At 41.9% G+C, this 22,806-nt stretch overlaps 2 protein-coding genes across 6 annotated transcripts in view; one reads left to right on the forward strand and one right to left on the reverse strand.

Moving 5' to 3' along the window:
• Positions 1 to 8,159, forward strand: part of Clip4 (CAP-Gly domain containing linker protein family member 4) — an 80,639-nt gene extending 72,480 nt beyond the window's left edge. For all 3 annotated transcript variants that reach the window (XM_051181835.1, XM_051181836.1, XM_051181837.1), the window contains one exon: positions 7,696 to 8,159. In XM_051181835.1, coding sequence (XP_051037792.1) covers positions 7,696 to 8,017 — 322 coding nt within the window. In that variant the 3' untranslated portion in view covers positions 8,018 to 8,159. The remainder of the gene's footprint in view (positions 1 to 7,695) is intronic.
• A 10,099-nt stretch (positions 8,160 to 18,258) lies between these two features.
• The window catches only part of Alk (ALK receptor tyrosine kinase), a 34,102-nt gene continuing 29,554 nt past the window's right edge, over positions 18,259 to 22,806 (reverse strand). For all 3 annotated transcript variants that reach the window (XM_051181840.1, XM_051181841.1, XM_051181839.1), the window contains 2 exons: positions 22,573 to 22,663; positions 18,259 to 19,276 (listed from right to left, as the gene is read on the reverse strand). In XM_051181840.1, the coding sequence (XP_051037797.1) occupies positions 18,605 to 19,276; positions 22,573 to 22,663 (763 nt within the window). In that variant the 3' untranslated portion in view covers positions 18,259 to 18,604. The remainder of the gene's footprint in view (positions 19,277 to 22,572; positions 22,664 to 22,806) is intronic.

Below are 22,806 nucleotides of genomic sequence, written 5' to 3' on the forward strand. Positions count from 1 at the left end.
GTGTCTGGCAGACTCCTCAGCAAAACAGGAAACTTTAAACTGTCCACCTATATTGGCAGTTTGTCAGTCACTTTTCTCTATATCCTGCAGAATGTCTGGCAGACTCTTTCATGAAGCAGGAACCCTGTAGCAATGTCAATCTTATATCAGCAGTCACTTTCCTGTGGGTCCTGCATGTCCAGTTTATACAGCATAAGGCAAAGAGTCTAGACAAGAGCAGTCTAGACTAGCTCAAATGGCTAGTCTTTCCATATTGGAGGCAAACTCCATATGTGTTTCTTCAATGTCCATCTTCTTTTCTGATGCAGGTGGTATTGCCAGGAGCAGTTATGTCTCACTGTCAAGAAAAACCCTAAGCCATTTTAAATGCCATATTCTGTAGGTCTTTGAAAGGTTGGAAGAAAGCCTATTCATCTCAGATATATCTCTGTATATGTAGAAATCCTAACTAACTTAACTATAAGTTTGGACTATTATAGGTAAAACCTAACTAAAGTTTTGACTATTATAGGTAACTATCTAAAATCTGTACTAAATTATACATTACATTTTTAAATGAGCTATATAAACACAGTACCTAAACAAGAGGAAAAATATACGTATCACAAAATTGACCTTAAATTATATCAATAAATGAAAATCTATTTCAAAACAAAATATTCATATCTATTCCATAATCCCCTTTTTATCTTTAAAGAGATTGGTTGTGGTCATTACCCATTTATAACTGACCACATTTAAATGAAAACAAACATTTATAGACAATATTTGGGAATTTGGGCATCGTTCTTTCCAAACTGCTTTCTGCTGGTATGGGGTGATGTCTTGGGGATCCTAAGAAGACACAGAAATCCTGGATGCAGTCTGCAAGGCTGCCTTGTCCCAGCTGTTTGAATGTTGGATCTCCTGGACACTGCTTCAGGGGGTCTTGCTTGATCAAACCATGTTTGTCTAGAAGGAGTCCACAGCTTTTCGTTTTCTGTAGAAACAAAAATAGAAATCCTTTTCCCCAGTAACCTGTCCTTATACTTAAATTTTGAAGTCAAAGCATTTTTAAAATATACAAATTGGAATAATTTAGCAGTATTGCTAATCAAGTGTATTGTAGCAATTATCTCTTCCTTAGTAATTGAGCAATTTAAAGACAACACCATAACATATAGTATCCAGACTTTGCATGCTTTCCATCTTCACGTAACTTTTTTATTACCCTATTTCTTTTACTTTTTTTTATTTTTTTTTTTTTTTTTTTTTTGAGACAGGGTTTCTCTGTGTAACTTTGGCTGACCTGGAATTCACTCCGTACACCAGGTTTACTTTGAAATTACAGAGATACAGAGATCTAGTTGCCTCTGCCTCCCAAGTACTGGATTTAAAGGCATGTGCCACCAATGCCCCAACTACTCTCTTTCTTTTTCTTTTTTTTTAAACCACCTGTTCATACACACCATTGAATTGTTAGCAGCTCTTCTTAAAAGCCTTGTGATTTTTGCTGCTTATGTTGAGTCTAGAAATCTCTCTTAAAGGAGCTGTGCAAGTTTGTGCTTGTCTCTAGCAAAACAGAGCCCGAAAAATGCTATTACTAAGAAGCCTCACTTGTGTCCGTTCTTTTTTTCTAAAACCCTTTCTTAAGCTTTTGTTAAGTTTTAAGTGAAAGTTCTTAGTAGCTACATTGAAGGTACCATTTTTGTTACAAGCATGTTTTCCCGCCTGCCTGGTCCCAGAACTGTGCCAGCCCCAAATAATACACAGAGACATTGTATTAGATATAATGCTGTTGACATGTTATTAGCATTACTTATTGGCTAGCTCTGTCTTAAATATTAACCCATTTCTATCAATCTAATTATTTCCATGTGGTCTTATTTTACCAGAGAGAGGGACTGGCATTCTTCTCTCTTGGTCCTACATTTTGAATCTCTCTGTTTGTTTGTTTGTTAGTTTGAAGTCCACTGAAACCAATTTATACCCCTATAAACTCATAAGTGTGGGGCCATTCTCTGGAATATGATGGATCTACCAGGGGCTATGCTCTTAAAGAAAACTCACTCTCCTTCCTACAAGAAGCCATTAACTGCCAGTAGTTCCTCAGCTGGGGGTGGTGGTGGTGGTAGGGATAGTGGCTGGTGATGTTAGGGATATTTGATGGCTTGATCTTGTGCTGGTCACATGCAGGCATCCATAGCTTCTGTGAGTTCCTGAGTGCAGCCATTCTGATATGTTCAGTAGATACTGCTTCACTCTAGTCCTCCATGACTTCTGGTTCTTACATTTGTTCTCTGGCCCCTTTTCCACAATGGTGCCTGAACCTTGGAGTAAGGAGGTGTGATACAGATGTTGCATCTGTAGCTGAGCATTCCATAGACACTTCTCTGTACCTTGACCAGTTGTTTCTGTGACAAATTCATCCATCACACAAAGAAACTCTTTGATATAGTCTGAGAGCCGCACTAATCTATGGCTATAGGAATGTGGACTTAGAGGCATTTTGATACTATGTCCTTTTAGCAAAATAATAGTAGTTGGTCTGTTCCTGTGGCCTGTGGGTTTCCAAAACATGGGTTCTTAGCTAGATTTACAGTGCTAGGCATGCGTTTTCTCCAATGGAATGGTCCCTTAATCCAATCAGTAAGCAGTTGGTAACCCCCATAACATTCATGCCACTATTGTTCCCTTGGGAATAATTTGCCACACTGTTCCTTACTGTGACCCACAGGGTACACAGATAGCTAAGATTGTTGGTGAATTTTCTTCCCAGCAGCCTACATAGCACCTTTCTGCATAGGGAGAAAGTTGGTCATTTCTTCATGTCTTGTGACTAAATTGTGTGGTACCTTCAGCAGTAGGGTCTTACCATAAGTTTCTGGTGGGCAACTAAGAGCAGTGGCAATAGCTGGTATTGTTTTTGTGGTTTCTAAGACACCCCTGGCCAGCAGCTTGAGGGGAGGTATCTCATACCTGGCACTGGACCTTTTATTTGTCAACCTATACTTCTTGTAGGAGCATTATCCCTTATTCAAATAAACTCCTTTTGTTTTTAGGATTTTTTGTTGTTGTTGTGTGTGTGCATTTATGTGTGTGTGTGCATGCACATGTGTACACACACCAGTGGGCCCAGAAGATGTCAGGTCCTAGAGCTGGAGTTGTAGGCATTTGTGGGCTGCCAGGGTGTTGGGGTCCAAACTCTAGGCCTCATGATAGAACAGTGAGTACCAGCCATCCTCTCCAGCCTGGCTTACATGACACATGAAATGGTGGTTTCTATATGGCTTTTCCAAGCACCCTTATAGTTAATTATCCTTTGTCTCACCTTATCCTGTGTCCTACACCCCCATCCCTCTCCCCACTTGCACATCCATTGCCATTATTCCCCTTTGCCTCTCTTATCACCTGTGTTCAATTAACTTCCCTTTGAAAAGTCTCCCCCACCCCCACCAAGGGCCCCTTAGTAGTTGTCTGGCTTCATAGGTACTCCAAGTTAAACAAATTTAAAGATACAATGCCAGGATCTACATATAAGTGAGAGCAGGTAATAACTTGTCTTTATGGGTCTGGGTTCCATCAATTTACCTTCAAATTCTATAATTTCAGTTTTCTTTACATATTAATAAAATTCCATTGTGTGTAGGTATCATAGTCTTATCTGTTCATTAGTTGACTGAGATCTTAGCTGTTCATATCCTCCCATTGTGAATATAGCAACAATAAACATGGATGAGTGTGTATCTTTGAAGTAGGAAATAAGAGTCCTTTGCATATATATACCAAGGAGTTATAGCTGGGTCAGATGATAGATCTTGCTCTAGTTTCTTGAGGCACTGCCACACTGATTTCCATAGTGGCTATACTAGTTTGTACTCTCACCAACAATGCATAGCAGTTCCTTTCTCCCCAGATCTTATCCATTCAGAAATACAGGATTGGGGCTGGAGAGGTTGCTCAGTGGTTAGAGCGCTGGTTGTCCTTTATAGAACTGGTGTTCAATTCCCAGCACCTTTACAGCCACATAAAACTTCCTGTAACTCCAATCCCAGAGGATCTGGTGCCTTCTGACCTCTGCAGGCACCATATACATGTGATGCAGTGATGCATAAACAAACACTTAGGCAAAATATCCATACACATAAAATAAATAAATACCTACCTACCTGTCGACCTATCCACTCATCATCCACCTACTACTCTCCCATCTGTCTGTCCGTCTGTCTATGTATCTTTATCATCTATCTGTCTCTCTATCATCTGTATCATCTGTCAGTCTGTCTCATCTACTCATCCTACCCACTCATCCATCTACCCATCCATCCATCCGTGCATCCATTCATCCATCTACCCTCCCATCATCTATCTATCTATCATCTACCTCCCTCACCCACTCACCATCTACCTATCCATGCATCGCCTGCTTGCCCGCCCGCCCGCCCGCCCGCCCGCCTGATCTATCTATCTATGTATCTATGTATCTATGTATCTATGTATCTATGTATCTATGTATCTATCTATCTATCTATCTATCTATCTATCTATCTATCTATCTATTTATCTATCTATCTATCCATCTTTCCATCCATCCATCCATCATCCATCATCTGTCTATCCATCTTCTGTCTTTGCCTTTCTGTGGACTGCCTCTTCACTGGATGAGCTGTTTACTCCGTGATAGAGAAACTTTCATTTTGGGAAGTCCCACTTGTTGACTGTTGGTTCTATTTCCTAGGTGAATGGGGTCATGTTCAGGAAGTCCTCACCTCAGCCTACATCCTGAAGAGTCCTCTGTACTCTTTTTGTCTAGTAGTCCCAGTGTTTGAGGTTTAACATTAAGATCTTTGATCCACTTGGGATTGATCTGTTTGCAGGGGATGAGTGAAGGATCATTTCAATCTTTACGTGACTGTCCAATATACTCAGTGTTGTGTGTTGAAGATACTCTTTCCAGCAGTGTGTATTTTGGCATCTTTGTAAACAATCAGGTGGCTGTAGGCATGGGGGCTTGGTTATACCGTGGTCCCTGCTTGTACTGCATCTGTTTAGTGTGTCTGGCTTTATACCAGTGCTATATATGCGTTTTTACAGTGGCTCTCTAGGGTGATTTGAAGTCAGGAATGGTTATGTCTGGTAGAGTTTTTATTGTAATAGTTGTTTTAGATATCTGGGGTCTTTTGTATTTCCATATGAACTTTAAGATTATTATTTTTTTTTCAATTTCTGTGAAGAGTTGCATTGGAATTACGATGTGTATTGCATTGAATTCAAACATTACTTTTGGTAGGATAGCTTTTTTCACAATATTAATGCTACAAGCCCATGTGCATGAGAGGTCTCTCCATCTTCAATCTATTTCTTTAGTGTTTCAAAATTTTCATTGTAAGCGTCTGTGACTTTCTGAGTTAGGTTTATTCCAGGTGTGTTTGTTGACTGTTGTGAGTGTGATTATTTCCATGATTTCTTTCTCAGGTTGTCTTTGGTGTATGGGAAGGATATTGGTCTTGGCATGCTAATTTTCTAACCACCACTTTGCTTCACATGTTGGCCAACTCTAGGGTATCCTGATGGAGTCTCTGGGGGTATTTCTGCATAGTCTTGTCTCTGCAGAAAGGGACACTTGATCATTTCAGTTTAAAAAATCCAATAACCATTTGTGGTTAAAAAAAACCCAAACCCAAACAAACAAATAAACAAACAAACAAAACCCTCTCTGGAGAGACTAGGCATGGAGGAGCATACCTCAGATAATAAAGACTATAGCCCCCATCCTGTTACATGAGGGGAAATGTGACACATTCTCACTAGCGTGAGAAGACGGGTGCCCACTTGCCCCATTCCTGCTCAGTGCATAGAAGTTTTGGAGGACCTAGGATACATATGGAGAGACACAGGAAGTAGTAGGGAGGGGCTTAGACAGATCCTGGAGGGCCTTTGGGATGGGGAAGGAGAGGGAGAGGCGGTCACGGTCTCTTCACCACTTCTCTAATCAATCAGCTGTTCACCCCAATATTTGCCTCCTGAGCTTTTTTTTAATTAATAAGGAAATTCAGATAAACTCATCATGAGGTGTCAAAAACCATCTTTTTGGTGTGAATTTGGAGAATGAATGAATAAATGCTTTTGTGTAAGAATAGAACTCAACTGTTTCTTTTGTGTATTCAGTAAAAATTTGTTTCTGTGTTATCAAATGTATTATGCATTTGATGTGATAGGTAATTATAAGTGGTTCTGTTTTATTTTATATACTTCCTCCCTTTCTTTCTCCCTCTTTCTCCTGAAGTAGTTCTTCATATTGCCCAGGCTGTCCTTGAACTCCTGACCCTACTGACCCAGCATCTTGACTGTTTGTATTACAGCATAAGCTGCCATGCCTGGATCCTTATATTCTGTTTTAAGTCAGGGTTTCACCACACAACCCTCGCTAGCCCAGATTTCATTATGTAACTGAAGTTGTCTTTGAACTCATGATCATTTTGCCTCAGCCTCAAGTATTGGAATTATATGTGTGTACTATTACGCTGGGCTCTACAAGTATTTTCAGGCTACAGTTTTCCTTAATGCTTTGGAAGCTGTGGACTAGGGAAGTTTCTGAACCCTGAAGTCCTAATTATACATTTTAAGTCCTCTTCTTTTTTTACAGGGTGGGTGGGGGACTTTAGGGACAGGGCAGTCTTGGATCTGTTTTGTTCCACTCAAAGAGATAGCAGGTGCTAAGGGCCACCTCTAGAGCATCTTAGGAGATGTGTTGTAGGATAAGAATACTATTCAGCATAGCCCAAACCTTCTTGTATTTGCAGAAGTGAAGGATAACTGGAGACCATGGGAAATACCTATATCTTTATTGAAAATTTGTTTTCCAGAGTAATGGGTTTTAAGATTTGTTTTCATATAAACACTTTAAAAGAAACAAAAAGAAATTTTAATTTACTACATTCAGAATGTCAGTTTCCTTTTAAAAATATATATTAATTAAAGTTATGTAAGTTTCCTAATTGTTTACTGAAATTCTGTGTGAATATATATACACACACATATATATACATATATGTGAGTAGATTTAAAAGAGCAAAAAGGGAAAAACATTTAGAAATTGGAAATATATTCCTGATACTGCTATTTCCAATTTTTAAAATTATAATCTCAAAAATAAAAGGAAAGAAAAAATCCAAATGCCCTCTGACTGTATGAATGGATATTACCTTTTACATTTAATTAAAAAGAGATAGTGATATTAAAATAAAAGATGCCCTTTATGACAATTGAAAAATAGAGCAAGATTTCACCTATAATTTAGATTCTTCTGAGGAATGAGAAAGTAAAAGAAAACAAAAATGTCTAATGCAGCCGGGCAGTGGTGGCACACACCTTTAATCCCAGCACTCGGGAGGCAGAAGCAGGTGGATCTTTATGAATTCGAGGCCAGCCTGGGCTACAGAGTGAGTTTCAGGACAGCCTCGAAAGCAATACAGAGAAATCCTGTCTCAAAACAAAACAAAAAGAAAATAAAATAAATAAATAACACAAAAAACCCAACCAAACATCTAATGCTATATTGCTCAAAACTAAAAATAAAGTTATTATGCTAAACTTTTCTCTGTAGTAAATTAAACAAACGTGGAAGTGGCTGTAGGTTCCTTCCTGCTGTGCATGTGGAAGCTGCATCCAGTGGCTCCATGTCTAAGGCCGGTTCTTCCTTTCCCTTCCCAACAGGTCCAAGACCACACTGCACCGCAGCTGGAGCAGCAACACCACAGCAGGTGGCCTTGAGGGTACCACAAAGCTGCATGAGGGCTCCCAGGTCCTGCTTATGAGCTCTAACGAAATGGCTACCGTTAGGTACGTGGGTCCCACGGACTTCGCTTCTGGCATCTGGCTTGGACTGGAGCTCCGAAGTGCCAAGGGAAAAAATGACGGTGCTGTGGGTGACAAGCGCTATTTTACCTGCAAGCCAAACTATGGAGTGCTGGTTAGACCAAGCAGAGTGACCTACAGAGGGATTAATGGGTCAAAGCTCGTCGATGAGAGTTGCTAAGTTAAATGTCTAAGGCATTAGATGGGCTTCTCTGAATATGTATATGTGCTAGATGTAAAATAGGGTTTATGACAAAGGGTTTACTTTATTTAGATATTAGATAAAAGCTGAAAATACAGTAATCCTCATAAAAGAAAAAGAAAAAAAAAAAAAAAAAAGAAAAACAAAAAAATCCAAAAGGAACACACATATGAACTTTGAGGGTCATGGTTCTTTTTAAAAACTATGTCCTGCCAGGTGATGGTGGTGCACACTTTTAATCCCAGCGCTCGGGAGGTAGAGTCTCTGTGAGTTTAAGGACAGCCTAGTCTACAGAGAGAGTTCCAGGACAGCAAGGATTGTTACCCAGAGAAACCCTGTCTCAAAAACAAAAGAATGTGCTATTAAGCTATGTGTGATGGTTACTTCACCATTACACTTAATGTTTGCACATGATGTTCTGTCCTTCACAGAGGTAAAACTTTTAACCAGCTTCATGATGCTCACGTGATCTGTTTCCTGTCCAGGTGTTCTGGAATGTTCTTTTCTGTCCGTGGTTGTTACTAAAAAGTACCTAGAGAGAAGTCACAGCGTAACTGGAGTATCTTTTACATGTTTGATAAACTTGCCTTTTCGGAAAAGGCCCCTGTGAGCAGCTAGATGTAGGAGGAAGGTGGGCTTTGGCAGTGTCTGGCCCTGCCTTGCACCCATTGCCACCCACAGAGATGGAATTTCTCCCACCAGAACCACTAACTAGTAGGCCAACAGCACCGAGAGTGAACGCGGGTCCCCTGACTCAGCGCATGCCTCCGAACAGTGTGCCCTCAGGTGTCCCCTCTGCTACTGGACTGCCCCATCTGTATGCACCACCAGAGGCTTGCAGTTATAAGTTTATGAACTCAAGGCAGAATTTTTTGCACACGTATTTAACATTGTATGTTCCTGACACATGCACAGCACTTTGAAACATGATGCACTTTCCTCCTTTTAATTTTTTTTTTTTTTTTTTGTATTTTTTGAGAGTTTGCTATCATTTCCTCCTGGGATATGGAAAACCTTTCAAAAGTATTTCACAGAACAAAGTAAATTAAAATGTGTTAGGCAGGGTGTGTTACCCGTTTGGATGCTCATGGTGTCTGGGTTTGGGGTAGGTGGGGCTTAGCTGTAATTGCTGGGTTGTGCCTGCTACACAGCTGCAGAATTACTCTGAGAAATTCATTGTTTTGGATACATGTTAAACTAAGCTTACCATAGTAATGCAATAATGTCACACATTCATCTTGTGGCTATGTATTGAAGTTACCATCCTGTTATTTGTAAAAATTCATCCTCTAGTGTAAATACTTAGACTTGAAATTCCTACACAAATATTCCAACAGTTTGCTTTGTGAAATTAAAAGTATCCTTCAGGATGGAACTTGCTTTGTGTTTAGAAATATACCTGCTGACCTGTTTTGCAATATGCTATCTTAGAAATCTAAATCTGGTCACTTGGTTGCCTTTTTTTTTTTAATGTGGTATTTCAAATAGAGTTATTTTCCTGAAATATATTTGCGAACTCAAGCTGCTTTATAATCAAGGAATATTTTTATTGATTGAAGAAAATGACTGCTGCAATTCAAAAATGAACTTATTTTATTATATAGATGATTTCTTAAAATCTATTTATACCATAATATAAAATCCATGACTATAATGAGCCTGGGGATCTGTAGTTCTTCATGTTAAATACTAAACACTATGTTAGAGATAGCAACACCAACACTGAACTTATTTTTGAGGTAAAAAGCCAGTTCTCTTCATATTTAGATGGGAATTATTAAATCCTCATAGCATATATGCTTGTGTATGCTACATGTGCAGGTTAGGTGGTGTTTGTTGTTATTGTTGTTGTGTAGTGTTTTGCTTATTAAATGTCATTCAGATTCACTTCTTTAATACTAATAAAAAGGAAAGATGCTGGAACAGTGTTGTGTCATTTGTCCTATCTGCAAATCTCCTCAGTGTCTTGGGGCCCATGTGCACTGAGCTCCACCCCACCATACTGGCTAAGGTTTGTTCTATCCTTATAATAAAGAGTCTTAAAGGTCTTTAACATAGTACTTTATTTCTTCTTTGAAATTCCCATGCATGTATGCGATGTGTTTTGATCATTCTCAGAGGCCCCTCGCCATGTCCTCACCATGTCATGTCATGTCCTCTATTAATGTATTTATTTATTTTGAACTACTCACTAATTATTAGCAATGTCCCCCCACATGTGCATGGGTGTAGGGCCATTTACTAGAACATGGACAACCTCCCAAGAGCCACCCTCTTAAAAAACAAAAGAAAACAAAACAAACAAACAAACCAAAAGACCTGATTCTTCCTCCCTCAGCATCTATTAACTACCAATGGTTCCTCCCTCCCTCATGCTGGCTTGATCTTGTACAGGCAACCACAGCTGGTGTGAGTTCATGAGTGTATTGCTTCTGTCATGTCCAGAAGTTTTATGCTTTTTATTCACCAAGAAAAAAATGTGATTTTAGCCACCCTTTGTTAGCATACTTGAGGAGTTACTGGAGAATGTGATTCTACAGTTTGATAAAGTTGCTTTCCTCTCCTTCATTCTGGCTACAGTTCATTGGTTTTCCCAGAGCAAGATGGAACAATTTGAGTTTTGGTTAAAAAGCTCTAACCTCTCCCTGCCTAGAACATTGTGTTATATTCAGAGTAATTTGGGAGAGGTGATTTTGAGTGTTCAAAAATGTTCTAATTCAAGTGATTCCTTCACAAGTGAAACTGGATTGAGGCTAAGGTCTTGGTGGGAATTCTCTACCCTCCTTCCCAGAGTGTCTCATGCCCATCATGTCTCCCACCCCCACTTCTCATGTCCCCCACTTCTCATACCCCCACTTGTCATGATCCCCACATGCTCACACCCCATGTTGCTTCACTTTTCTCCAAAGCCATGACCAACATTCTTTTCTCATTTCCTGCACTGGATGGAGGCTAGATTCTGATTGCTCTGTTCATCGCTTTATCCTCACACCTAGACCAATCCTTGGTACCTGCCTACCAAACAGAGGTGACCCTGAGAGATTAGGTCAGGGGACAGGTTCGTTTTACTAGATACTTGAGGAAAGAGGACAAGATTCAGTTGCAGCATCCAGCTCTGCCACATGTCTAAGTCACTTTTCTGTATCGCACACCACGACCAAGGCAACTTACAGAAGGGAGAGTATATTTGGGCATATGGCTCCAGAATAACAAGCAAGAGTTAGTCATCATCATGGTGGGCAGACATTCAGGCAGGAACAGGAAGCTAAAAGCTCCAACTTCAGCAGCGCACTTGAAGCAGAGAGAGCAAACTGGCAGTAGGTTGAGACCATAAGCTCTCAAAGTTCACCTTAGTGACACACTTCTAATTTAGTGGAACTTCCTAAACCTCCCCAAATAATGCCATCATCGGGGGCCAAGGAGGGCAATTTCACTCAAAACACCACACCCTGGAAGAGTTGAGAAGGAAGAGATGGAAGGATGCTAATGGCAGAGAGAAGGAAGGGAAGGAGAGATAGGCCCACTAAGGCAGTTCCGTCTGCGGCGTGACCATGGTTTGGATCATGGCACTAGGTGGCTCTCATGGAGAGTGCTAACCGTGCCCCATAAAAGTGTGCACAATGTTGGTGTCTAGTGCTAAATAGTTTCATTTTAGAACTTGAGTTTGAGGGTGTTTAGAATTTGTGCTAATAGTAATTAAATTTCGTTGATTAATGGCTATAACAATGTATTAGAATCACTTTAATCAAGAAACATTACTGAGTAAAATTAACTATTGGCTGGATATTTGTTACCTAAATGATTGACACAGAGACATACAATATATATCACAACATTACAAGTCAGTAGGAACATTTATAAATAAATTATGCCCTTTGCTTCACTATATTTACTTATAATACAAGGGCACTTGGTAATAACTCATATCATCACCCGTGTTGGTATCCCAGTCCTCATTTACCATGTATAAGCTTGACTATGCAAAAGACATTTCTAATGAGGCTCAGGATTGGTTGACTAAGCTATGCTTATAGGATCTGTTAAAATTCCATTACACTATGGTATGATGCCTTAACCTCGGCAAAAAAAAAAAAAAAAGATTTTTTTTTTTTGTTTCTCTTAAAATTTTTGTGACTGTACCAGAGGGAGAAAAGTGTGTATGGGGAGATTAAAGTAGATGGGCCCACGTTTCTGCCATTAATGTGTTTTCATTTTTTGATGGAAATGAAACTTTGTTTTATAGCTCTCCTTCAAGGGGGAAGCACCAAGGGGCATTTTCCCCTTTGATATTTTTCACTGCCTTCCATGAGTAGAATTTCCATAATGATGAATCAGTGGCGAGGGCCAAGACCTGCTTTATGATGTGGTCCTGGCATGCTGAGGAGGGCCCAGGAGTGTGGGAGGTACTGTGAGTGTTTGAGACTATTAACCTAAATAGAATCTGTTCTTAGCAATCTGCACACTGAAGAAATCTCCAATCTGGCTGTAGAGTTCAGCTGTAGAGTTCTGGGTGATCCATATATTAATGTCTCACAGTATAGATAATTGCACACATCTGTACCTTGCTGGACTTGTCAGGACTAGTTTGATCTCAGGATTGGGCGGGTTATTGGTTGTTTGAACCAAATCTATGAGACCACATAGAGACTCTCAGAAGTCTGCCTGCCCTGTGCTGAATTTGAACTTAAGGCTTAGGGGGCTTGAAGGTCTGATGCTATGTGTCCCCACTCTGTCAGTCTGACAGAAGTTTAAGCCCAGTCTGTTTAGCCTCGGAGGACTCTTCACAGCTTTGCCCAGAGTGCGTTTGCCTCACTGGAGACTGAGCTAATTATTATTTTTTTATGTAACAAATTAAATCAGACTGACATGAAACTGAATCATGCCCAAACTGTGTGCACAGCTTCAAGCTATTCTTATTCTCATGCCAGTATCAGCAGAGGTCCATTTTAAAGGTCAGTCAACAGTGTCAATGACATTGGCTGCCTCTGACAGTACTTGTGAAGAGTTGCTGTCCCCCAGGGGATTTCAGAGTGAGTTTTGATAGTCATTGCAAGTCTTAGATTGAGTGTGGGAGACGTGGTTGTGTTTTGTGTTCGCAGTGGAGTGTACAGAGCAGAGGGCCACTGCAGGGGATGGAAGCCAGCTTCATCCCAGCATGCCGATGACAGTGGACCTCTCATAATCCCAGCAGGCTGTACATATTAGCAAAAATGCCGGAGACCCCGCCCCCATGCTCTTCTCTCTTTCTCGAAGGGAATGGGGTTTAGGGAATTAAGAACTTGCCTGAGAGTCTTGTGATCTCACATCATGCACCTTGTTGTGACAAGGGAAAACCCCTTTTCACGTTCAGCTTCATTTATCACCATTGTCAACTGCTTTATTATTAGCATGTACATTAGGAAAAAGAATTTCTGTGTTTAAAATGACTTCTATTGAGGTTTTAGAAATACTACATAAATAATACTTTGAAAATAAGGCGAAATAGATTTTGGTTTTTTGAAACCAAGTATCAGGTATACTAAGCTGTAGGAAAATCACCTATAGTCTTCATTTTCCCACCTTTGTGTGATATTGAGTTGGCTGTCTGTTGGAGATTCCAGTCCCAGATATGCCATAAAGGGACATCACTGAAAACAGGCTTTTGGCATTTGGAGGTATCTCCAGTCCTGTGGTAATAAGGGAGGAAGACTCCTCAAAGAATTCGCTATCATGATGGCACTAGAACCATGCTTGAGGAATGCCAGAGTTCAGGTACCTCCTTCTGGAAACTTCTGGCCCCCACTGGGCTTTGCCTCCTCTCTTTGAGAATGGGCACTAAGAAAAGCAAACTGACCACTGCCAATGCACCAGGCATCGCATCACCGTTCCAGCTTCAGGAGATACATTTCAGGAGTTTCCTTGGGGGAAATCAGTCTGTGGTTGCAGCAAATACCAGAGACCTGAGTGGAGTGATGCTGAAGACAGGTGGCCATCAGACATGGCTCATAGTCTTTCCCACTATGCAGCTTGCAGGAAGTCTTCGGACCCATTTCATCTTGCCAATGTCTTTATGATTTTGACAAGAAGGGGAAGCGTGAATGGATGCCGACCCTTCTGTTCTGCTTCTCTGTGAAGGTTACATATAATTAATTTGTCTCACTGGGACTGAGCCCTGAATTAATTCTTTGGCATAAAATGAGGTATTAGGGTAATGGATACACAGCTATACTGTGCAGATCAGGGCTGACTATTAGGGTTTACCTGGCCACGCTGAAGTTTCACAGATCACACAACTCAGAGTTGAAAGGATCCCTTGAGACTGAACCCTTCATTTCCCCCCCATAGGGTCCCCTCACTGTCTTCTTTGAGGTGGTCTTTCTGTGTCATTCAGGCTACACAGAAACTCATTGTTTTCCTGTCTCAGGCTCCTAAATGCTGGGATTACAGGTTTGTGTCACCACATCTGGACTCTTTAACTTTTAAAAGAAAATTCCATTGCCTTAGCTGAGTCACCCATGTGGGTGATTGCTGTCTAACACAGAGTCCCTAAACTCCTACCCAGATTGCTCACTGATTGTAAAGCAATGGATGAGCGCCAAACCATCCTGCCTGACACAATCATCTGAAATGTTATCAACTTGATGTTCTCAGTTGGCAAATGGCTTCCTTACAATGTAAATATTCTAGGGAGACTGGACAGTACAGTTGTTCAGAACTGTATGGATTTGATACAAATTCACCTTTTAACTGACGCCAGCTGGCAGAGGAACATGTGTGATAGATAACTACGTGAGTGTTCACAGGGAGGCCTTAGGCCTCTGTAGATTGGAGAGAGGGTGAGCATGTTGGAGTGTCCAACAAGGACTACCAGAAGTGGACTTGGGAAGGAACTGAAAACAAGCTTTGGTTGTAGTTCTGAGCATAACATGGCAACACCATTGTTGCAAGTGAGGGTGGTGCACTTCTACCATGCTTCAGAGAGAGCAAGGGTGGCTTTAGTTTTCTGTCCTATTTAATGGAGACTTCATTGTCCCCTCCTAATTTTATGTAAGTCATTCTGTTCTTGTCTGACCTATTGAGTGTTTCCGGCTGAGCTAGAGTTCGTATTCAAGGATGCTCTAGAAATTAAATATACTTGCTTCAGGGTCCCGAGTGAAAACAGAATCTTATTAACAGCCTCCCTGTCCTTTCTTAGGCATCCTCTTATTTCAGGGCATCATGTCAAGGGATCCGGGAACACTGGCATGTGTCTGTGTGTGCACAACATGGATAACCATCTGCGGCTATGAATCATCTAAGTCAAACTGTGGGTTCTCTGGGGACTCATTTAAAAATTGTTAGCTAAAGACAGATTGACAACACTTCACACAGCTTTGGGAATCTTGTTGTGGAAAGCCTGGATGTGGAGAAGCTAGATCCACATATATGTTGTTTTAGGGCTCTCTAGCTTGGGGGATTTTTAATCCCTGTATTACTGGAGAAAAACCTATCAAAATAGCCCAGCCATTAGAATTGCTTACAGATGCACCCTGTGGATTTGGATGGAAAAGCCCCATATTTTAAAATAATAAAATTGTTCTGCAATTATATGATACTTTACAGTCTTAGGGCTCATAAAATATTTTGTGGAAATGACTACTTTAAAAGATTGCCTTAAATTGATGGAATGGCTTTTCTTGGTGCTTTCTTTAATATTTGGGACTTGAGAGTCTCTACAGTTTTCTGAGTCTCAAAGGAGCTGATCAAGGTGATATTCTTGTGATTCATTAGATGAGTGGCAGATAAAGCGAAACCATGTCACCATTGGGAAAGCTAAGAGTCCTGGGTGTGGGTAGCACAGCCAACCCCATAGCATCTGGGGGGCAAGAAGGCTGCTTGTGTTGTCACAGCTTATGATCTCCTCCGGATTGTGGGGCAGGGGCAGACATTTTTGTGCATAGAGGTGCCATTAGGTTGATTTATCTCCAGATGGCTAGGATTCAGATGCCACTTGATGCAAGAGAGTCCAGTCCTGTCTGTAAAGCAGAATGTACCTTTAGAGAAAGGCTGTTCCAGCTCTTCTGGTTTGCTATAATTTAGTGTCACATACTAGCAAACTGGTCATTCCTCACAAATTGCCTTTTCCACAGTGGAACAGCCATGGCCTTTTTGAGTCCTTCTTTATAGACAACGGAATACAAATAATTATACTAGCTTATGGTTTAATTAGCATGGCTTCTGCAAACCTTAATTGGGCCTGTTCACATTTGAAGTGGAACTTGCTATCATGGTTAATGAATGTATTAAAGTCCAGTGTCTGCATAAATTACCATAGCCATATGGCTGGCACAATATTTAGTGGACAGTAATCTAGATTCAATGGCATCTAGGGGTTACACTAACTTCAATGAAACATCTTCATGTCATCGTAGCTCCGTGTGGAGTTGTTTATTGACTTTTCCATGTACACAGGTTTGAAGATTGAACCATCATTTACATGAATATGTAATAATGTAATAATATATATATCCAATATACCAATAAAGACGATTAGAGAAAAGCAAATCCTTATCAGTGGTAGTAAGGCACAACCTGAATCTGTAGGTTTCGAGTGGAAAGGAGCAACATTCCCCACCCCCATTAATAACAGAGTTAGCTCTTCACCCACGAGGCACACTGCCTGCTTAGTTGGTCAGTGACGTCAGGGTTAGAAAAATGGAGCTGTTTTCTCAGTTACAGACAGCTCCTCTGGCATCACCTTCAGTGTTTCTCAAAGTGAGATTCTGGAACCCCTTTGGGCAGTTTGTGAGCTGGAACAAGGCTTTTTTGACTGTTGTCACTATTTTTGCAACAAAACTTGAGCCAAGGGTGGAGCAAACCGAAACTTTACTGGTAATGCTTCTCAGAACTGTTCTCCTCTGTCTTCCAGCCTCAGGGACCTGGATGGGAAATGTCTGGGGCAGTTATAGAAAAGTAGTTACCAGTGAATCCTTAGATGTTCAGAACCAATTCGAGGGCCAGGCAGTTGCTTTAAGGGAACTGAAAAATCGTCTGGAATTGGCACAGAACAGAAAGGATCTCCTACACTCAGAAATGACACTTTTGAAGAACACAAAATGGAGAAGGTGGAAAGACACACACACACACACACACACACACACACACACACACACAAGCCCTTCGCTTCGAAATGCTTTATCTAGCAAGTAACAAAACTGTTTTCCTCCAAAGAGATGCTTTGTCATAGCTACCGCTAGGGCTGAAGTGAACAAGAGAATACAGAAGCAGAGGAAAGGGCAATGAAAACATACAGATAAACTCGGTATTGCATAAGCATGTGTATAAAATTTAATGAGTTCCTGATTCCATTTCATAGAAATAAATGTCATCTGTGAAAACCAGGTTCAGAACACCCACTGAAACACAACATCACTGTTCAAGCAACCCTTAAATCCTTTCCTCACTGCCACCTGGAGAAAAAAAAAATGCTTTGTTGTAATCTGCATCTGAGATCTATATGTTATGCTATGAATATATGATCACATTTGTGTTCTCAGCACATCAGGATCTCATGGCTAAGGGAGAGAAAGCTTGAGGGGGGACTGGGGAAGTATAGACCAGGGTCTAGGACACTGGAATTGCCCAATGAGTCACCAAGGGGAGGAACACTGGTTTGGGAAGGCCTGGGCCTCAGATGTATTGACATGTATGACCACACATGGGCATCTTCCTATGTGTCTATGTATCACTGCTACTTAATTTTTTTTTAAGTGATCAGATCTGAGTTAATGGAAGTTTGAAATATAAGTAATTTTAATCTTGAGTTTTAAATCCAGTAGGAAACCTCACACTCAGTATTTTTACTTTTAGTAGGAAGATTTTCTTAAGGCATGAGGTATGTTAAAAGGGTGTTTGAATTGCTGGATCTCTACTGGTGTTTCATTGTACGCAAAGCACTTGAGATGTATGCGTTTCACTTGGATGACTATATACACGTTTTTCACTACACTACCAACTAATCACTTTTTTTTTTTTACAATAGGCAATGAGCTAGAACAATTAAAAGCCTCTAACCACCACCCACAGCGATGCCAGCTTATGATTTTTCTTTTCCAAGTAAATAACATCTCTCTCCATGCTGAGTCATTGCAATTAATGCCTTCATCTCTGTTCCCTTGCCTCCAATGCTTCATGTCCACAAGGCAAGGAAACATCCATGACTCCCCCTTTGAGACACGGAAGCAGCTGCTACTGACTACACGGAAGCAGAGAGCGCACAAAATCGGAAAGAAGCCTTAGGGGACTGTACAGCGGACCATGCACGAAAACTTTACGCAACCAATCTGGGCCTTGTACTGATCACTTTTTTAAAATGGCATTTTCTTCTTTTGGAAGGATAGATGAACCCATGCTCAAAAACCTTTCTAATGCATCTTGAAAATACAAGTTTTCCTTATCATTATTATTTTTTAAATGTGGCACTTCAAAACAAGTTGGCACAAAATGAAAGTGATATTTGGTCTCTGGTTTGTGGTGGAGCCTTTCAGTCCGTCCCCCTCTGGGAGGGCTCCTGCTCAGCCAGGGGGAGAAGCTAGTGTGGTGTAGGGCTCAGGGCTGGGTGACTTTGTTCGTGCTTTTCTGCACGGTGTCCCCAGGGGCAGCGGTAGCTTCCAAGGGGAGACCCTGCTGCTGATAGCCATAGTTGACGTTCCCGCAGGGGAAGTGGCGCAGCCTGAACAGCGGCACCTCCTTCATGGTGGCGCTCAACGCCGATGGCTCCAGCAGCAGCGCAGCCCCGGGTCTGCGGGGTCCCGCGCCCGGCCCGGTCCAGCCACCCTCGGCTGCTCCTGCCCGCGCCTGCAGCTCGGCGCCCGGCGGGGGATGGGTTTTTTTGACCGGCTTCTCGGTGAACCACGAGCCATAAGTCGGGTTCCACAGGCTGGTCGGCTTGTTTCTGGAGCCCGCGCTCTTGTGCAGCTCCGGGGCAGGGTTGGACTGAGAGAACGCCATGTTCACATGACCACGATCAGCCGCCCCTCGGGGCACACGGCCAGCGCCCGCGCCCGCGCCCGCACCCGGGGGCTTCTTCACCACGGGGCCTGGCGTCGGCAGGGCTGCGGGCTGGGGGGTGGCGGGCACCTCCTCATGCTTCGCGGGCTGGGGAGACACCAGCAGAGGAGGCATCCCCTCGGGGTCTTTGGGTCTCATGGGCACTTTTTCCTCCTCCTCCACTACTGGGCCATACTCTATGGGCAGAGCTGTGTTGATGACATCTGGATCCTGTGGAAAGGAGAGAGGACAGATGAGAACGCAATCAGAGATGTTGGATATGGAAGTGATCTCAGAGAGAGTAACATCTGTTTACAGAGGAGCCATTTTTGTCAACTTGACACAAACTAGAGTCACCTGGGAGGTGGGATCCTTAACTGAGTTATTGCCTCCATCAGATTGGAATGTGGACATGTCTGTGGGTCATTTTCTTAATGATTGATGTGGAGGACCCAGTCCCCGGTGGGCAGTGTCATCCCTGTCAGGAGGTCCAACAAATTCGGGAGCCAGCCGGAATAAGATAAGCAGTCTCCCTCCACGGCCTCTGCTTTAGTTCTTGCCTCTAGGTCCCTGCTTTGATCTCCTTCCTGCCCTGGCTTCCCATGACCATGGGCTGTCAGGTGTTAAGATGAAGTAAACCTCTCCTTCCAGAGTTGCATTTGCTGGTGATGTTTACTACAGCAACAGTAAATGAATACATTAACAGGTAGGCTTGAGTAATGAGCGAGCATCACTGTTCTTGAAGACCTTAGAAGAAGCCTTTGTTGTAGGAGAGGGTACCAGGTGCTTATGGTGTGTGGGAGACACCTGGTCTTGGGGCAGTGGAATGGGAGCAGTGTAGAGCAGACATGTGTGTGCCTTGGTGTGTGTGTGTGTGTGTGTGTGTGTGTGTGTGTTGTGTGTGTATGTATGTGTGTAACTTGTTGAGGAAGGGTGCAGAGGAGAAGACACCACACTTGGCTCTCTTCCCATATTGGGTGATTGGCTCCTGATGGTGACCTTGTGTTGTATGTTGTCATTACATGGGTAGCTGTCCCAGTGTAGAGACTCATTTGCCCATTCAGATGTGAAGGGGCTTTTGTGTAGTCGAGCAAATTCTCAGTCTTGATGAGGAGAAACCATTCACAGAAACAGCTTGGTGATAGACCATTGTCACAGTCATAGACTATACTAGGAAATCAGATGCAGCAGTTGGCCAAGGGTTTAAGGAAAATTTGTGGGCAAAACTCCAGGGAAATTTAATTTAGTAATAGTGTATACAAATGGAGGGGGAAGCTCCATTACTTAAGTTTTACAGAAGAACTCACCAGTCCAGTGTCTATTATCAAAGGGTTTAAGAAAACAACAAATATCTTTTTAAAAGTCATTTCATTTCTTCCGTTTCTTACTTTTACAGTAAGTCATTTAAAATATATAGCTGTAGAATTGCCTGAAAAGGTATTATGTATTTTGGAAAAAAAGAACCCAAAGGTGTGTGAACATATGTATGTGCTTATGAGTGTATTCTATTCCTATTACAACATAAGTTAAATGTCATTAAGCAAGGGTCCCTGGTTTGTGCCCCCCTCACCATAACATGGTCACTGAATTCTACCTCAAGGAAGACAGCAGCTCAGCTTTACAGCAGAAAGGCCTGAGATAGTGTGGCCAGGTAGACAGTTGCTGGAATCTGGAGAAAGTGCCCATCCTCGGTCCCAGTTGAGAGAATTTACAGAGAGGTGGCTCGTTGTTTGACTTTTCTAAAACACTCAGTGTTTTAGAAACACTGGTAGGCTTCCTGAGATCCAGCAGATGAGCCCATCCCCATGCACATATGGTGCTTATGTCAACTTGACACAAGTTAGTCATCTGAGAGAGTCAGGCTGAGAAAACAATGAGGAGCAAGCCAATAACCAACACCCTCTGTGGCCTCTGCATCAGCTCCTGCCTCCATGTTCCTGCCCTGACTTCCTTCAGTGAAGGACTATGGTTTGGAAGTGTAAGCCAAATACGCCCCCTCCCCAGTTTGCTTTTGGTCATAGTGTTTCATCACAGCAATAGTAACCCTAATTAATACATATGGGTGGCACTAACTGGACTTAATGGGTTATCCAGCAGACACACAACAAACAAGAGCAACAACAAAAAGGACCTGAAGTCGGGAAGGAGCCATGTTAGGGAGACATTTAGGAGATGGAAAGGGTAAAGTGCGTGGAGTGGGGGGTGGAGAGGAGGGGAACAGAGGGGACTAGACAAAGGGGGGGGGATGTAGGGAGAAAATTCTAATTTAATTTTGTATCCTGGTAGGTTCACAGCCAGGAGGGAGGGAAAGATCAGGCACACTAAGGAGAAAAGTGGCAACTGATGTGGAGTCCTACAAGGTAGTTGGTGATGTCCCAATAGGGAGATCGATGGACTGGGGAATGGGGCTCCTGTTGAGGATGGTGGCAGATGCTGGCAAGTCCGTGCTAGAGACAGGGAGGAAAGGAACTGTCCCACCACCACCTCTATCCCCACCTGATGATGAGTGGGAGGCACTCCGGATTCAGTCAGTCAAGATTGGAGGAATTAGGAGAGGGATCTACGGAGAGCCCAGGATTGCTAAGAATCCTTGTGACTTGGACAGTCTCTCTAAGCCTAGCTCCCTCCTCTGTAAAATGGGGTAGAATGAACCCTCCATGGGAACAAAATAAAAAGACATAGAAAAGCAACTTGTGTAGTATAATCCCATGTAAGTGTTACTGATGGATGGTTTGAATGTTTCTCCTGATTGCTTTAGCAGTCATATAGTTACTATCTAATGTTATTATTTGTCTGGACAGGTTGTAAGTCTTGAGAGCTGTCATTCTCTTTGAAGCCCCAGTTTCATGTACAAAACATTAGCTGTTGAGCTATCTATCCTTGATACCACAACAACATGGCTACCTAAACAAGACCAGAACATCAACAGACACACTAACAGGGAAGGGAGAAATCTCACGGGCCCCATGCCAAGACAAAGAACTATGGGCAACCAATGATGGTTGAGAGGGAGAATTACTCTTCCCCAGGGTGGAATTCTCTAATTGGTTATCCAGTATCAAGTTGTTAGCTCTGAAATCATTCATATATATACATATATATATATATATATATATATACACATATATGAAGCACAAAATGGATTTAATAGGTTGTATTTATATGGATATACATCAAAGAAAAAAGAGGTCATGAATTTGTGAGGCAGTAAAGAGGGGGAGTGTTGGAGAGGTTGGAGTGAAGAAAGGAAAATGATGTAATTATATTTTAATTGTTAAAGGATGACAACAAAAGCCCGTTATCTATAGCAGGATCAGCTAATGCTTGAGTTTGTCTGGTGCTCGTGAAGAAAGTACAAGTTTTCAATGTTTATTGCAGGATATGGGCAAAGTGATATGCCAATCATATCATTTCAGAGATAAGGAATATTGAGTCTCACGATCACCAATCTTACACTTATGAGATTATAATTATTATAAAATTTCCCCATGGAGATTAAAGGCTGGGAAAGGGAGAAAACATTTTACCTGGGTGCAGTATTCAATCCTTTCCAAAATGATGGCGAAGTTGGGTCTGTCTTCAGGCTGATGCTGCCAGCACTGAGTCATTATCCGATAGCTGTAAGAACGAGCATGTTAATAGACAAGAAGAGGCATTGGGAAGGCTCTGTCTCCCCCAGCTCTTTTCTCAATCAAGACAAAGCTTTAAGGATGGGAAGACATCAAAGTCCAAGTGGTTGATCTCTTCTGCCCCCTGCTGGT

Source organism: Phodopus roborovskii, unplaced genomic scaffold (assembly GCF_943737965.1).
Source record: "Phodopus roborovskii unplaced genomic scaffold, PHOROB, whole genome shotgun sequence".
NCBI classification, from domain to species: Eukaryota; Metazoa; Chordata; class Mammalia; order Rodentia; family Cricetidae; genus Phodopus; species Phodopus roborovskii.